The 18761-nt window shown below is 40.8% G+C and overlaps 1 protein-coding gene across 7 annotated transcripts in view; it reads right to left on the bottom strand.

Moving 5' to 3' along the window:
• ctnnd2b (catenin (cadherin-associated protein), delta 2b) overlaps positions 1-18761 on the bottom strand; it is a 183561-nt gene that overhangs the window by 55621 nt on the left and 109179 nt on the right. For 3 of the 7 annotated variants that reach the window (XM_084369513.1, XM_084369514.1, XM_084369519.1), the window contains 3 exons: positions 17953-18084; positions 14547-14859; positions 10807-10863 (listed from right to left, as the gene is read on the bottom strand). In XM_084369513.1, coding sequence (XP_084225639.1) covers positions 10807-10863; positions 14547-14859; positions 17953-18084 — 502 coding nt within the window. The remainder of the gene's footprint in view (positions 1-10806; positions 10864-14546; positions 14860-17952; positions 18085-18761) is intronic. The other 4 variants (XM_084369517.1, XM_084369518.1, XM_084369515.1 and 1 more) reach the window with 2 other exon arrangements.

Below are 18761 nucleotides of genomic sequence, written 5' to 3'. Positions count from 1 at the left end.
GGCTTCACTTATCAGACACATTCAGATACTTATGTTATCATTCGCTGAATCTAAAAGGGTTAAACTGATTAACTGGTACAACATATTGACTATAACGAGGCTAATGGGTAAGTCTGAGAGAAGCACATCAAGTATTAGTACTTGAATGCTTTTTCAGGCCTCTTAATACGTTCCCTTTATATATTTTACAGCAATAGTTTTTACTTGAATGCAAATATTTGACGGATAAAGTTCCTTGTTACTTTACAGATAGATGTTTTACATAAAATAACATCCAGAATGACCAGCTTATGATGCATATCATGAGATAGTTCTAAATTAAACTATCCAAATGCATGTTACGTACCCTGACAGGAGCCATTCGCCATGTACTTTTGATATTTTCAACACATTTTGCGTAGCCAAATGATAACTGTTAATCTATTGTACCAGAGGCGTAATATTATTATATTGTACTTGATGTTTTTTAATCAAGTTCACATCATGATGTGTGGTAGGCGGTATAAACATACAAGTCAGATAGTCGATTTTTGTAAAAGCCTACTCGTACGAAATAAAATGACAAGACAGTGTGGCTGAAAGCATGGAAAACAGTTAAGGCCATAGGCTAAGCTAATTAAAACTGTTGTAAGCGCTGTCATTGTTTTAGCTAACTTCTTCTCCGTTTGCGGTTAGCAATCCCCTCCTTCGTCTCCATGTCATCACATGAACACGCAGCAGTAATCACAAGACATAGCAGCAAAAAGGAAGGATCCCGCTCTCTGCATGTTCACGAGTAGATAGGACTCTTTATGGACATCTCTGTCCTGATTGGATAAAGTGGGCAGGTATACTATAAAATGTATTTTCTCTTTCACTGCATGAACAAGGGGAGGAGAGACTTGGGTTTCTGACCGGGTTTCTGGGTCAAACTGGGATTCTTACTGTTGTTTTTCTCTTTGGACAGTAGCCAGGTTGTTTCTAGTAGCCGTGTTACTAACGGCCATACGACACAGAGACGATAGGGGGGGGGAAGGTTGTCTGTCACTAAATTGTGAGTGTGTGAATGCAGCCATCCAGTGTTTGATTCAGCAGAACAGACACGGATTAAAGGAGTGTCAGTTCTGCTGAAGCATGTTGGACTGTACTAACGGTGCACTATTGTGATTCTATAAACACATTTTCCAAGTTAAGTTATGGTTGGTCGGTCAGCAGTCGGCTGAGGCCTTCATGGACACTTGAATTATTGTGCAGCAAAGGTAAGAACAAGGAAGAGTTTCAAAAACAGCATTCAGTGTCCACTTTTCAAAATGTTGACGCCTGCTCTGACATTGTAAGATTTATAACTAAGGGTGATGATCAGTAGGGCCCGAGCTATGTTCACCAACCACCTCATCTCTGGATACTGAATAATCATGGTAATCCACTCAACTCATTTGCTTTTGTAATTATCCCAGTTTTAGCCACAAAAAGACACATTCAACAGCTGACAGGAGGCTTTCACATGAGAAGTCCATCAACACGACTGTTCTTTAAACTGCCTCTCTATCCTCGTGGTGAAATGAGGTTGCAAAAGTGCTTTTCAGGTCCATTACTCATCCAAACAGCACACATCGATGTAACCTGCACATCAGGGGCCAAAGAGCAAACACTACTTGAAGGCCAAAGTGGCACTTTTGGCAGCACTCTACAATAATTATTGTGAAAACACTCTTTCTTCTATTGGTTTTCCCACAAAATGTCTGTCTCACATCTGTCGGGTCAAAGTTGGGACACACAAACAAAAAACACATAGACACGGATACACACGAGTGGCACTTGATGCATATAATAGAATGGACAGTTAACACTCGAATGAATGAAGGGACAGTCTATTTGTTGTCGGCCTGCAGGCACAGAGCACGTAACACACCCACACACACACTCGCAAACAACATACAAGTATGCTTCAGAACACCAGAACAAGACTAACCACCTCCGTGCACACACATTTGGAGACGAGAAGGCATGAATAGGTGAGAAATAAACACAAACATGGGAAAGAAAAGACAACACACGCACACACACACAAGCACACACACACCATGACAGAAGCAGGGCCTAGAATAGTTGTGGCCCTGGAGAGAAAGTGGCACATCACAGCGGATCAAACTCAACCCGAGGCCTCGGGCTGTGAAGCTCCGCGGGCACACACACACACAGACACAGACACACACACACACACACACACACACACACACACACACATTGATGGACACACAAAACAAATGTACATATCCGACATAGATTTGATGAACAAATCCACATGCACACACAGATTTGAATACCGGACTACATGCTGAGATAATGTGAACACAGAGCTGACATGTTGTGCAATATGTTGCTGTTCTGGGATAAATCCCTTCAACAAAAGTAAATCTTAAAGCGGACTGACACTCACACAGAATTTACCTACAGTTGCAGTGAATCTAAATTAAATGAAGCGACTGTCTGTCTTCTCTCCTGAGTGTGTTCTGCCCCAGAAAACTGTACTATAATGGTTCATTCATTCACTAACTCTAGCCTGGAGCTGTACTACTTTTTCACTCAGCATCTCTCGCTCTTTTTCGCTGTGTGTGAGTGTGTGCGTGTGTGTCTGTGTGTGTGTTCATCCATTCCAGAGCAAAGGGAACACAGGAGGATATGGTGCTCCCAGTCCCAAACACTGTGTGACAACATCACAGCAGGATGAGCAAATACTACTGAGCCATCTGTGAACTTTGGGCGAAAGTGTTCGCTCGGGGAATGTTTGCACTGTTTTAGTGTCGGAGTTAAGAAAAGAATATGCAATGTCTTTGGAAAGCACTGCTGTTCTGAAAAACAGAAAAAACAAGTTGAACTGAAACATTTCAAGTGTACCGCGTGTGTGTGTGTGTGTGTTAGTGAATTTCATAGCCCTTGAGAGAATAAGATGTACAAAGATGTTTAACTTTAAAAGGTGAGTCAATTTTTAGTTAGTTATTCTACTTGTAGGTATATCTAACCTTCACCACATCTCTGGAACATAACCACATTGTTATCTTCAGCAGAAAAGAACACATTATATTAACACTGCTCTTACATAAGTTGAACTTAAGAATGAAAAAAGTATCCTAATATCTGTACGTTCAACCCTCAGAACCCCAAAACATAGTCATACTGATGCTTCGGGTTTTCCAAACTCTTCAAATATCGTCACTTTGGGATTGTAAGTCAGGTCGGCCACCGTCTGAAAGCGTCAGTATCTGTTGGGAAAGTTTCAGATGGGACTCGAAAATCAACTCTCTTACTAACAGGAGCTTTAAAATAGTGTTAATTTATCAAAGATCTCATTTAAAATGTCCCCAAAAATAAAGCATCTGCACGAATCAGAGCCTGATGCACTATTCCATTTCATTTTGATTGAGAAGTCAAACTGAGATCATTGTATATTTACAAAAATATCAGTGGTTGTGTTACATAAGTCCCCTCTGCCCTCACCACTGCTCACAGACGTAATTATTAAAGGTGACCTGGATGACCATGTGAACATTTTTTATCATTTCTATCTCATCTGTCTGGCTTTTGGCAGCTGCGGGGGAACAGAAGTTAGTGAACCTTTCTTTTATTCAAAATGCACCAGTCACCTTAGCATAATGAGCACAGCCAGTTTTTCTGCACCAGATTAAATCATCTTTCCTGCTCTTTCTTATCAGAAAACAACCATATAGGTCGACTGCTTAAGCAGCATATTACAACCCATATCTGCGGTAATTGTAAGGCTGCGACCACTAGTGGCCGTAGTAATTATTACAGCAGCAAAGAAGGAAGTCAGGTCATGTAGAATAAAGAGATTTGACTTACATCATTCGAACCACAATCTTTCTGTAAAGCTAACAAAGTAGTTTTCTTGCCTAACCAAACTGTGAGTGTACAACGCCTGTCACTGGTGCACTGCAGCTGTCATGTTGTTTTGGGTACAGTGATTTGTCATTTTGGGAGTCACTAGTAACTGGCCTATTGAGTTGTTTAGGTTCTGTATGAGTATGTGTTGCTTTTGTCCTCTCTGCAGAATATTAACCTATTTTGAAGCTTAGGTCAGTCTTAGAATATGCAAATGTCCCCTTTTGAGAGGAAAAACACGTCAATCAGAACATCATGTCTGCTAAAAATATGATTGTAGAAGAGTTTTCAAATTCTGTTTTTACTTGTTTAATTATCTCACCCCATTTTCACTTCAAGGCACTTGAAGCCAGTTGCTGATCCAAATGTCACCCTTTTTTTCCCCAGATTCTTCTTCTACTTTCTCTTTCTATCACTTGGGTACGTCCTATAAATAAGCCAGTTTTTTGTTTAACAGCAATCTTATCCCTTTAACCTTTTGTCCTGCAGATGGCTCTGATCTGAACAAGTCAGAGGACATTAAGAGGACAAATACTGTCAAGGAGAGGAGGAGAGAAAAGAACTGAATAATGTGTGTGAGAAGGTATTTACTGACATATTTCCTTTCTTAATAATGTGCATATGTGTCAGTGTGTATACTCATGTGTGTGAGAGCCCCCCCCCCCGAGAGAGCCTAAATGTTTCATTTGGCGACTCAGTGGACTGGGACAAAGAACTGACAAACTCTCAAACCACTCTTTGTTCCCAACCAACCAGGTGGGCTATCTCACGTCACCACTTGTTTGGGTGTGAGTGTGTGTGTGTGTGTGTGTGTGTGTGTGATTCTGTGTGTGATTGTGTCAGCCGCAGCCAAAACATTTACACCACAATACATGATGCAGGCGGCAAACCAACAATTAAACCTTGTAAATAAATAAACCATGTATGAATTATGTATTCACAAAGCAGGGCGAGGCGCTGTAATGTGAGGGCTGCAGGCAGATCATTCTCTCCGCTATATCGGGCTGAAAGGATTTCCTGTGAGTCAGGGGGTTTTTTTTGGGAATAGAGCGATTTGAAACCAGAGAGCAAACTATGAGATTTGTGTCAGGTGTATTTGTGTGTGTGTGAGTGTGTGTTGCCACCACTGAGGACTGTCAGGGGGGAAGAAATGGAGATGGAGATGATGACTCATTCCCCGACAGACAGACAGAAATGCAGACAGACAGGTAGGGTAAACCTGCAGAGTAAACTGATAGAAGAGGAAGAAAGGAGGCAGGAAGAAAGGAAGTTAAAAATAATTTGACAAGACTGCTGAGTCACCGCGTTCACTTTTCAGCGGGACATCTGACAACTTCAGGTGGCTGATTAGCAACAAAACAGCGCGGTGTATTTATAGCAAACTACAATAGAAGAGAAGACAATAGAAAAGAGCCCAGTGTTGTGTTGGTGTTGGTTGGCATCGCAAAACAAACTGATCTCAGACCAGCGGCGACGGACCAACAGGGATCTGTCGACACTGTGTTCAGCTGATGGACACAGTAATTAGCACAGTAACTGATTAATGATTGACAACACTGGTTAAACGCAACAGTCCATGTAATTGTCCTTGCAGTGATGTTGTAGCATGAGCTCTCTGTTTTCTTTATCAGCTCTCTCTCTCGCTCTTTCTTTTTTCTCCAGACCCACCCAGAGGTGTCGGCTGAAGGGATCACTTATTTCACAGGTAGTTTGTAGTTGTGTGTGCTGTCACTGACTTGCTTCTTCCCCGGAGTCCTTGTGCTTTCTAGTCCTACAGGCTCCCTTGGATCCTGGCCGCGCCCGGGTCGTGGATCGTGGATGCGCCCACTGCTATGGCCCTGCCTGATCGTGGATGCGCCCACTGCTATGGCCCTGCCTGATCGTGGATGCGCCTACTGCTATGGCCCTGCCTGATCGTGGATGCACCTACTGCCATGACCCTGCCTGACACCCACCACTACTGTCGCTAATATTAGTCACATCTCTGTTACATACGTTCCACTACTATTATCGTACTGCATTGCTACATACCATCCTTGCCATTGATCATTACTACTGTTATCACTAGTAATCACATTTCCATGTGCATTTCATCATTATTGCTGTAATACATCTTTGTGTACTTTCACTCCTGTCAACCATCGCTTATAATTGAATACATTGTGATCTCGTTGATCTGCTCTGTACATGCGACATCTATTGCACGTCTGTCCGTCCTGGGAGAGGGATCCCTCCTCTGTGGCTCTCCCTGAGGTTTCTTCCGCATTTTTTCCCTGTTAAAAGGGCCTTTTTTGGGGCAAGTTTTTCCTCACTCGAATCGAGGGTCGAAGGACAGAGGGTGTCGTCTCTGTACAGATTGTAAAGCCCTCTGAGGCAAACTGTGATTTGTGAATTTGGGCTATACAAATAAAATTTGATTTGATTTGATTTGATATAGTTATCTGCTCTAAGTGGTAGCCAGCCGGTTCTCACTCCTGGCACATCAAATGCAGCAGCCGGGTCAGTGGCCCTACGCTTCTAAGTTTGACGCGATAGTTGCCCCTCCAGCCTTATTAAAGTATGCAGTATGCGAACTTTTATCCAACACTGTGCAAGGTATAAGCAAGCAGAGGCAGTATGGCGTTTAATTAGTCTCAAAACCCACGCACATAAAAAAACAGATACGAGTGCACAGAACAGTATCAGTGAGCGGAAAACCAAAGGAGCATTTCTGCTCCGGGCTGTATAAATGCGGTCCGACAAGCACAAAGACGTGATAAACGTGAGCTCGACCCAACCTTCACACCCAACTCCACTCAACTGATCAACAGTGTCAAGCTGACTTTTGAGACTTTTGAGGCGCGGATGGAATAGACATCGCTTTGACCTTTGAAGGGCTGTTTGGTTCGATCACTGACACAGTCACTCCACGTTTCCACTCCACTCCACTGTCCGATTCTCATTACTGATATTTTTTCTTCTTTATAAATTGTGTTATAATTCCTGAGATGCAACACTTTCCTCAATATTAAAACTTCATTCAGACAAAAGTGTGATTCTTTTTTCCCCAAGAAATTATGATTTCATTCTTGAAATATTATGTCTTCCTTCTTCTCATCTTATTCACCATCCATCAAGATTTTTCTAATATATTACAATGTCAAAATACAAAGCATGCAATGCAGTTTTATTTGCTTTGTGCACTTCAAATAGGTCAAACTGCCCCGGGGTAACCACAGGAACCTTAACTGCACTGGACAAACACCCTTGAAATACTGTTTTGCATTAACAGATTGGCAGGGTTCGGTAGGTCACTGCTGCAGTGTTGTCAAATGGAAATGAAAGTATTCACATTTTCAAACTTCATACTTTCATATATACAACTAAACTTCAAACAGAAATATTTTGAATCACTAACGTGTGTGGAGGTGAACCAACCTTTGCCTTAATAGCTGAAAGAAGTTGGAGTGACAAAAGAAAATGATGGGAAATGAAAATAAACAGTGGAAGAAGAAAAGAAGACTGAGGCAAAGAGATAATTAAACAAAGAAAAAGAAAAGTGTGTGTGTGTGTGTGTGTGTGTGTGTGTGTGTGTGTGTGTGTTTAGGTTTGTGTTACCCAGACAATGTGTGTGTGTGTTTGAGGGTGTGATGGCATGGCTGACTGACTGGCCCACTGAGGCTGGAAGAGACGAATGAAAGGTCAGGAGATGTCAGGCAGAGCAGAGAAACACACAAGCACACACACACACACACACACACACACACACACCCCGCAGAGTCCATCTCAACCCGGTGACTGAATATGGATCAGAGATTCTCACTGTGCTTATGAGCATGAAATAAAATGAGGCACCTTTATGATCGGGTCAGATCCTGTCTAGCACAAATCTTTCTTTGTTAGCAGGAGCATTTCCATAAATTACTGGCAGCCAGAAGGAGGAAATGTGTTGCAGTACAGAAGAGGTTGTCTCCGCAGTAACGTGCCTTCATTTGCCAGATTGTGACAGTGTGTGACAAATCAGCTAAATGATATTTATATATATGTGAGGCTTCTGCAGAATAAAGGTATCATTTTTCTGTCTATTATATATTTCTATTTCCACATAGAGTCTATATCCACTCCTCCATTTCATCAGAGAAATTTGAGTGATGCTGTAGGTCACTTTGTCGTGGATGAGACAAGCTAAACATTAATTTTTGGAACCATGCAACAGACGGTAAGACTGAGGCTAGAAAAAGTAACCTTTGATAAGAAAAATCATGACAAAACATTTACAATTCCCATAAACGATACTAACAATATGATCATGTCAAAGACAAGCGTATTAAAGAAATATAATGCAGCCCATTTATTCAACAGCCTGCATGCACCCCCGAACACAACACATTGTGTTGAATATGCTGATGCTGATTGGTAAAACAGTATCCTCCTCACTGAATAAACCTCTCCCACAGATACTGATTTGGCTGCTTGACCTGTTGAACTGTGTTTCTGCTACTATTGTTTGCTAATGTTCTGCAGTATTTCCACTGGACCGAGAGGTGTGCTGTGGGGCAATGTACCAGTTCAGTCAGCCATAGAGTATCTCTAAGTTCAGGTTGCAGCAAAATAATTAGGCCTACTGAAAGGCTTTGTATTGTGTTTGCAACAGAAGAGAAGCCAAGTTGAAACGTTAATGAGTTCTGAGGCAGAGTTGGTCCAAACTGTGAGATGCTAGTTGCCAGTTACAAGCTAGGCTAAAGTAAACCGAATTAGCCTAAAACCGGTACCCAATTATTTCTCGGACCCAAGGACCTGGAAAGGTAAGTGGAAGGCTAAAGCAACAAACACATTGCACAACAGTGACAACTGTGTATGTACTGAGGAAGTGAATCAGATCATGTTTCTCCCAGTAGTATTGTAAAATAATTGTGTTTTTCCCAGTTTTGTTAGCCAATCCTGTGTTTCTTCAGTAGTTTCTGTTGTGTCGTCATATCTCCAGGATTGCTAGTTAAAGTTTGGTCGCTGCCAGTGATGTTGGCTAATTTCATATCTCCAGTACTGTAAGCTAATGTTTTGTCTCTGCCAGCTTTTTAGCTAATGTTTTTTTTTTTCTCGGTATGGTTAGTTTATGTTTTGTCTCTGAAAATATTGTTAGCTAATGTTATGTTTCCAGTATTGTTAATCTTATTTTAAGTCTCTGCAAAACATTGTCAGTTAATGTTTTGTCTCTGCCAGCATAGTTTGCTAATGTTAAGTCTCTGCCAGGGTTATTAACTTGTCATGTCTTGTCATGTTAGCTTGTGTTATGTCTCTGACAGCCTTGTTAGCTAATGTTTTGTCCCTGTCAGCATGGCTTGTTAATGTTAATTCTCTGCCAACATTGTAAATTAATCTCATGCCTCCAGTACTGTAAGCTTATGTTATGTCTCTGCCAGCATTGTAAGTTAATCGTATGTCTCCAGTATTATTAGCTTATGTTATGTCTCTGAAAGTACTGTTAGCTACTGTTATCTTTCCAGTATTGTTAGCTTGTGTTATGTCTATGCCAGTATTGCTAGCTTGTGTTATGTCTGACAGCATTGTTAGTTAATGTCCTCAGCATTGACAGCTCATGTTTTGTCTCTGAGAATATTGTTAGCTAATGTAACAGTGTCTGATAGAAAATATTAGCAATATATGGACTGGCAATTTATGGACATCCACACTCACACTGAAATTAGACAGGAAGCAGTACCAAACAACCGACGTAAAAATGTAGGCCGACTACTCCCACATTACCAAAAAGGTAAGCTAACACTACCTTACAACTGTCAAGACCCATGCAGTATGTGAGTGTATTGTTAAAGACCCTGTCAGTGTGTAGGATTTAGGGGCATCTATTGGCAGAAATGACTATTATATTCATAATTATGTTATGTCATAATCACCCAAAACTAAGAATCATTGTGTTTTGGTTGCCTCAGAATGAATCTTTTAGATAGAGGGAGTGGGTCCTCTTCCATGGAGTCCTCCACGCTCTACTGCCATGTTTCTACAATAATTTAGAACAGACAAACCAAACATTGGCTCTAGAGAGGGTGAGAACTCTTCTCACCCTCTCTAGAGGGTATTCAGTTGGTTGCAATCTGCAACCTCACAGCTAGATGCCAATAAATCACACACAATGGACCTTCAAAGTAACCTTTAGTTGGTTCATTGACTAGGAAAAAATGACTGCAAGCTGAATATCCTCTGTCTACCTTCATAATCTTCTTCTTGATGATCGCTTAAAAGTTAGACATTTGGGGAATGCACCTACGCTTACACATGCTGTCTGAGACAATACCACTCAATCAAAAATCTAAATTAAAATGCCAAAATTCACACTGGGCAACCCACATGAATAAACCGCCACAAAGCATTTTCAGACATCACCAGGACAGACAGACAATGGAGACAAATGAATGACCAAATACGTCAACAGATAGATCAATGGATGGAGGGATGGGTGGATGGATGGAAAGCCAAAGGAGAGAATGAGCAATATTTACACCATAAAAACATTGGCTTTGGTAAGCCATATTGCTACTAATAGCAAATCAGCAATCAGCAATTGATGATGAGTAACTGGTACTTAAATTTGTCATATTTTCAAAACTGATTTGTTTTTTAATGTTTTGTTTTTCGTTTCCAGCTCACAGAGGTTGTCATTCTGATTTTATGCAATGACGTAATCAAATGCAAATTGATACTTTCATCTTGTCTCCAACAAGAATCTATATGACGCCAAATTCAAAGTGATCCCTGTTTGATAAAGCACTAAATGGGTGACAATACATATGTGAAATGTCATGTTGCCATTAACATTAACATCTGCTTCGATACTGGTGTCGTATATAGAGAAGATGGAAAGATTCGGTGAATGAGACAAAGGTAAGATAGATAGACAGAATGAATATATGTATAAATAAATAGTTGGATTACTTTGTCATTCTTTGCTCGGCTTGATTTTGATTCCACACAAGGAATTCGGGGTCGTACCTATCGAGGGGGGACAGGCAGAGAGAAACAAGAGAGAGGTATTTGTTGGCTGTTTGGCAACAAATTATTCAATAACCGTCATAAGAGTGATGATTAATAAATAGAAATCAATACGTAGCCACTAGACTCGTCTTTCTCTCTCAACATTTGGTTATCAGGCAATGGTGGAGAAGGTGGGCGGGGTGAAGGACATGCACTTAGAGCGGGTGGTGGGGAGATGGTGGATATGCTGGGTAAAGAGAGGGTCTGAGGATAAAGCAATCTGGGTACCGCCTTGTTCTGTGCATATTCATGCACCAAACTCCATGTTTAGGTCACGGTTGCTGAAATTCGGGTCGAAACTGCAGAGCCAATTATCAGAGGACTTTAAGACAGCAAGCCCAAGATCAGCAAGCGTTTACTGTAGGTTTCAAACGACCAGGGGTTTCCTGTGAGGTTAAGAGGTCCTGTGCACAGTACATACCTTATTAAACCGAGGTTATTTCACCCTGGGGTATGGTATATATTTATATGAATATGCTCTGTATATAAACAATACTATTTTCTTATCTGTGTTATCCTGTTTTCACAAGGTAGGCCTGTTAGTCAACCTACAGTAGCTGTTAAGTGATAACATAGACGACTGAATCCTTCATGTGTAACTTATTAAATTTTTTTGTGGGATTTATCTCAGAGAAGCAGGACTTGTACCAGAGGAGCTAAACGGTGAGTAAATGACAAGCTAAGCTGCTAAGCCTGTTATGTGTAGGTTAATTTTAAACACGAGAATATCTACACATACTGTATATTTTAAGCAACTAGTTTTTTCTCCCCCTGCATTAACTGAAGTAGTGGCAAAACATGCGTAAATTGTTGCTCAGCTGAGGTTGTTGTTGTAAAAAAAAACAAAAGAATGATGCTACAGTTCATCCTATATGTAGTAAATCATTTTTAACAATCTCATAATTTCTTTTTAATCCTTCATAGTTCAGTTTTCTTAATATGCTGCTAATTTTCTATATCATTCATTCATAGATTACACATTGATTGTGCCTAAGTAAGATATGTAGGAGTAATATAGTGTGAATGACTGTGGTGTTAGCACTTAACAGCTATGTTGACCAGTTAGCCAGTATCCAAAAACACTAGGTGTGTTAAAAGAATAAGGCTGGTGATAGGCCTTTTTTTTCTCTTTGTCACCAAGTGCCATGAAAAGACCAAAACCAACAATGAACTGATCCTATTGATCAGTGGTGAGTGTTTCCTGTATAACTCCTCTGCACCTGATTTATATTATAAAATGATATTCCTCTGTGTCATAAACTTCTATTGTTCGCCAGGAAAATAACAAGAAAAACAAACAAAACAAAATGCTTAAATGAGCCTCACAGTTACACTGGGTGACGTGTGCTTTCATTATGATGAACATGGTCACTGTAGTTTTCCGCATTCCCAGATTTGCTGTCCTGTTGTTGTAAACACCCAATTACAGCACAAAATTGAGATGAAGCCACACTATAAATGCACTATTTTCTCCTGTTTGAGTAATGTTTGCTAAAAAACAACAGTAGCCAGCTGCTTTAGGATATCAGTAGGAATGCCAGATTTGGACTTTTAAGCCGCTACGGATACCAATAATTACCTACTATTGATGGCCGATACTGATAACCAATAATCTCTTGTTTTTGTAGTTTTTCAAAGAGCCTGTAGTTTATGCACACCTAAGGTTAGAGGGGCAGGATGTCCGCCCATACTGGGGACGACATGTTTCACTCTCTAGTCTACACTAAAGCAGTTTATTGTCATGAGCGTGACAACAATGTGCTGCCATTGTTCTTCCTCTGTTTCTCCTTCTTCTTCAGTGTTTATTGGTAGATCACAAACCTGCCTCCATGAAAGCAATTTGGCTTTGTGTTATTGTCGATATTTATCGATATTTATTGTGTGTCACTCTAAAAACTAAACAATTTATTCAGACCTTGGCAGCTGAATGTTTGCAGCGCATGTCGGATGGTTGCACCCATTGCTAGTTCCATTCCAGCTGACAACCTTTGTTGCATGTCATACCTGTCTTTATCCAGATTTCCCTTCGGCCTCTTGACCTGTTATTACCCAATAAATAAAATGTTTTAAAAAACCTGAAAAAATATGGTATGTCCAGGCCAATATTTTTTTTTATTTTATTTTTTTATTGTTTAGTCTTCATCAGTAACAAATGTGCTTGTGGCTAAGTACCACAGACATGGTAGGGAAGCTGGAAAGTGTTGAGCGATGGACAAACACATTGTTGGTTTTGGTCTCTTTATAGGATTTGTTGACACAAATATTAAATAATTTATATTGACATGCTTTTTCAAGCAGATCCTCTTTGAGCTGCAGCAGTGCAGCAAGCTTGCAAACAGTTAAACTTGCAACTGCAGGATCGGAATGTTCCTGTGATCTCGGGGGACCCTCCCTTTAATGCAATGTGGACAACAAGCCACTCTAGTAGCACTGTCTCATTCGGACAGTGCTAGCGCTGACGTTGACTGCGCATGTCGTGAAGGTAAAGCAGAATGCCATGCATCACAAGTCAATCCTTCACATGTAGCGGTGCAGATGTGTGGATGCTGGAAGCTACACAACAATGATGCCGGAGCTTAAGATTGAACAAACAGACAATGTGAGTGCAATGTGCAAAGAGAAATAAACACTTGGACAATGGGTGAAGGAAAGAGCAATGGCAACAACAAAAACAACAGGAGTCACCTAGTCTAAGAACACAGAAAGATACTCTTGCGTTTCCAAATGTCTCCATATCAGCACAAAGTGACTTCCTCATTAAAAATATTAAATTTGAGCAAAAAATATATATCTCCTGCTCACACCTGAGCTGAAATGTCACAAAGAGAGACACTTCAGCTTTAATTAGGCTGCTGCTTCTATCTGTGACAGTGTGCCTGTGCAGTCATTAGTCAAAAGCAGAGGCTGAGAAAGAAAAAAACCCAAGACACAATTGGAATAGTATTTCAAACTTGATTGTAACTGGGACAAAAGAATGATGAAAACAGCTATTACGCTATCTCTGTAAGTGTCTCTCTCTTTCTCTCTTCTTGTCTGTCTGTCACTGTCTCTCTCTCCCCCTCATCTTCACACACCCACGCTGGTACACAGAGCTCTCTCAGTCTAAAAGCAGACTTCATGCACTTTGCGGATTAACTGTGTCTACCTACTGCACAGATTGTCACTGACGGAGAGCCCCTCCACTCCTAACAGCGCCATCAAACTTTAAAGTTGACCAAGAGGTGCGCAGGCATTCATACGGCAGTGTGAACAAGCCCCAACACCAGGGAAACTAGAGAGGACAGTGAAAGATGTGGCGTGATGTGTGCCTCATACTAAAGCCCAGATTCAGCCAGCCTTTTACTGCACTGGACCGTCAAATCCTGACAGTCAATTATCTGTTGAGGTGCTACAAACTGTTGGTGTCACCGTGTCACACCTCTGACTTTGACACTCTTTTGTGGATTGCAATTAAACTATTTTTCACTGTAAAAGCTTAATGTCTCCAGGTTATTGATATTATTTAGACTTCTTGCATAATTATGTTTAATTTGGTGAATCTGGCCCTCAGTAAGTTCAGTGAAAGTGGAAAGGGAGCAGGACAAAGGGCTTCATCAACAATCCAAAGCTGATTCTAAGTACAAATGACTTGTTTTCCTCACCTTGGGTCCTTCTGGATACTGTCCACTGATGGTGACCGTCCCAGGGAGGCCTCAGGGGGGAGGGCAGGGCCTGACTTGCTGTAAGGCGACTCGGTGGATGGGCAGAATTGAAGAGTGCGGTACGGGTTTGCGTAGTCAGCCGCCCCACCTCCTGTGGCGAAGCTGCCTCTCTGAAAAGTGGCTGTGGCGGACTGGCTGCCCGTTCGCTGCAAGGGGATTGGGTCGACACCGGGGGAAGGCGGGGCTAAAGCAGGAAGAGGAGCGTAGGGACAGAGCAGATAGTTGAGGACCTCTTGGTACAACTGGTTCACCACTGGGATTGGTGGTGCCGTGGAGGGGCAGGGAGTGGCAAACCAAACACGAGTGCCAACACAAGGATGCACGTACACGTACACACAATGAGAAAAAAGCACCAGTGGAACAAAACAGCACAGAAGAAAAAAAGCAGAAAGGGAAGAAGCAAAAAAAAAGTTATGAAATAAAACACTCATACAGAAATTATGATGGAAAACTGCAGTGACAATTTACAACTCAACGGGGGGTGAAAAGGTAAACTCACCAAATTATTTTTCATTTGAAAAATATTATCACAAAATACCCGACAGTAGCGGGTAAAAATCAAAGAGACATGCAAAAAAATAAAAAACAACTTCACAGGTCACACATAAAACTCTTAGACACCTGTCTATTCAAGGTGACATTTAAAAAGTACAGCCGGATTTCCCTGTTCCGGATTAATTTGCAAGGAGGGCATAAGTGCATAAATGAGCTCTGCACCCCTTGACCTTGAAATTAATTAAGATAATATAGCTATATGACATTAATAACAAAGTATTAGTTGATTCCACTCAATTTCTCTACTTTGCAAAGTATGTATGCATTCATCTTTAGGCCTTCGTCATGTACATGGTACAACAGACCACGCATGACAGCTTCATTGCATTTTGCCCAGAACCTGATACTGTAACACCACCCTGCTCCCAGGTTTACACTTAAAGCTCAAGAGTCAGGGATTTAGTAGCATCTGGTGGTGAGGTTTCATATTGCAACCAACTAAATACCGCTCGCCTCAACCTAACTAATAGTGGCTGGTAAAAACCTATCCTGCTGTAGCTAAGGCTAATTCTAAGGTAACGAAAACACAATCTTCTTAGTTTCAGATGATTATACTATACTAATGAAAACATAAAAAATATTATTATATTCCCTTTCTGTCAATAGATCCTCCTAAATAGTACACACTGGGCCGTTAATCACATGAGCACAATGCAAATACGTACCTCATAGTTAGGCATTTTTGAAAATATGCTTAGCTTCTTTTTGTCAAGAGTTAGATGAGGATATTATAACACTGTCATAGCTGTCTGTTAAATAAGCTATAGCTTGCTGATGGTTATCTTAGCTTAGCTTAGCTTAGCAACAGCCATTCCATCTCCACACTGGAGTCTCCGCTGGATGTCTTCTCATCGAACTGTCAGCAAGAACATGAAAAAGCATGTTTCCCAAGATAAGACTATTCTTTTGAAGCTGCTTTAATTCTTTATCTTGCTTTAGTGGTGCCAAGTACCAAACATATTTACAGTTAATCAAATTACCGCAAGCCAATTGCCACACAGTGAGGGTGTGGGGCCCAAGGGCAGTTGCACACTTGTTAATCCGTTCTCGCTCTAAAGACATTTGGAGGCCATAACGCCTTCACCACAGCCCAGTAAACCCCCTTTGTCAGCCTCAAACAGAGAGAGGAATTGTCTTCCTGTTGGACAGCAGTTCAGAAACCACGTGAGCTTGATAGTCAACATGGTTACACCGGCTCGCTCTGAGGGAGGTGAGCTGGGTCAGTCTGTGTGTGTGTGTGTGTAACTGTGTGTGTGTTACTACGTAACTGCAGGGATCTTGACAAGGCCCGAGGAAATTCACCTGTGATGTGAAGTCGGGTGTAAAGTGCTTGTTTGTAATCTTGAAACTATTTGAGCTGACCTTGAATCGAGTCAGGCTTCAACAGTTGCTGTGTTGCCCAGAAAAAAAATGAAAAGCTGATCTCAAGTCTGTGTTAAAAAAAAGAGGCTTTAACAATAAGAGTGGCAGTGTCGTGACTTACATTCACAGACACGAAGGTGGAGATGATGAGGGAGTTATTTTGATGCATCAAAGTGACTTATAAGTGTGTACAACAAAAATGACCTCAAATCTTTGAATTATTTGGGTTTTTGGAACAAAACCTTGTAGAATACAGTGTAAGCTTCTCTTTTATATTTCTCTCTCTATGTTTTTCTCTATACAGCTACACTCATCGTTCAGGCGACCAAACTGCCGGCACAGCGTTGACAACATTTTAGGACACGGTTGGTTTGCTTTGATTTCAAAGCACCCAAGCTAACGCCCATGGGATTAATTGAGATTAATTTTCAGCCTTGAAACTAATTAGTTAACAGACTGTGACTGAGAGACAAATTGCCATTGAGACCCCAATTGGATTTGCCTACCTGATCTGGTAAATAGTGCTACATGATCAGATGGGTCGAGGAAATCTCTTATGTACAGCAGCCTTTAATATTAAAAACGCCTATCTGCTAAGTTGGACCATGTTGTGTCTTTTTCTGTTCTACCTCTCAGGATGCTGCACAGTATTCGTTTGATCCCTCACTTTACTCAGTGTTTCATGTGATGTCGTCTTGTACTCACTGGTTTTTAAATTTAGATGGTTCAGTGGGTGATTTACAGCACGCTGCAGCTATTTATAATTTTGGACTATTTGAAACACATCTCTGTGCTTCACTCTAATCTACTCAAAGCATTAATACTAATATTTTTCTTTATGATTTTCCTTCCTTTCCCCTCCTGTTTCTTCTTACTTAATAAGGAACCTTTAAAGGGTTTACAAGAAACAACTAATTATTATTAATGATTAATAAGTCATTTACTATTGCTATACAGATCAGTCATAAGCAATGAAGAACAACTTTTGGGTTGCCAGGTAAGAAAATGCTTATGGCTGGGAACTCCTGTGATTCTGTGAAGCTCCCTAAAGATGCAATAATGGTTTAAGTTATAAGCAGCACAGACTAAATGCCCATTTCTTTCAACCTCTAAGCCTCAGTTTGTAAAACAGGGTTTACAAGTTTCCAAGCCCGAGCTGAGATAACCTCATTAGCCTTTATTGATAAAATCCTCACATTCACTTCAGAATTCTCTTCCTGAAACCTCCTGCTTACCATCTGTTTAACTCCCAAACTTAAACTCTAGCCCGATTTCTATCAAATGTTTGCTTTCCGCACAGCCCTCCTCTCGACTGCCCTCACCCTCTGGGATACAGATTTACTGACTATATCCCTCTGTACATCTTAAATAAATAACTCTATCTCATGTCTTGGTTTTACTCTGCCACCATATCCCTATTCCAGCTTACCTTGTCCTCTAAGGTTGGGTTTGGTGTAGACTCTGTCTTCATAGATGGGGTCAATGTGGTGTTCAGGAGACTGCAGAGGTCGGAGCTCAGAGCCCAGGTGACTGTGCTGGCTGCTGTAGGACCCTCTGGAGCCTGAAAACACAGTGAATATGGAGGTTAGATATACTGACAGATGAATGGATGGATGGATCCCTCGGAATGTCATGGTGATCACGGTTGGAGAAAACTTATAGTGCTAAACAATTACATTACATCACAATTACATTACTAGGGAACAATTAAATGTAGGCCAAGTAAGTTCATATTGTCTTTTGAATTGCTCCTTAAAACACATTAACAGAAAGGCTGATGTGTCATGATCACTTTATATGCCATACACACCATGACCAGATTAACCTGTTTGGGTCCCCATGGTAAAATATTCTGTTGTGCCCCTGTGGCCTCCAAGTTCCCATCAAGTACAGTGCACACAATTTACTATAGATTGAGGGCTTAACACAAAGCTACTATCTGTATCTGTATATCATAACCTATCTGTAATATCTATGGGATTTACACCAGGGGCCTACTACTGCTGATGGAATTTGCTAGCTTTATTTTCTGTGTTTAATAGTTCTCTATATTCCTTATGTGTTATATTCCCAATACACAAATTAAGATAATATTTTAGTAGTTTTAACCAAACAACTAAATACTAAAGCATCTGAATGATCAGAGCACATTTTATGTTCATTTCCAAATAATCTCTTCATATTTGTTTACATCCCTACTATAGATGGCTGCTTCATTACTTCTGCCAAGGAGGTTAT

The sequence above is a fragment of the Pagrus pagrus genome (genome assembly GCF_965226575.1).
Source record: "Pagrus pagrus genome assembly, chromosome: 12".
NCBI lineage: Eukaryota > Metazoa > Chordata > Actinopteri > Spariformes > Sparidae > Pagrus > Pagrus pagrus.
Note: the sequence above shows the minus strand (reverse complement) of the source record. Positions and strands in the feature narration are given on the sequence as shown.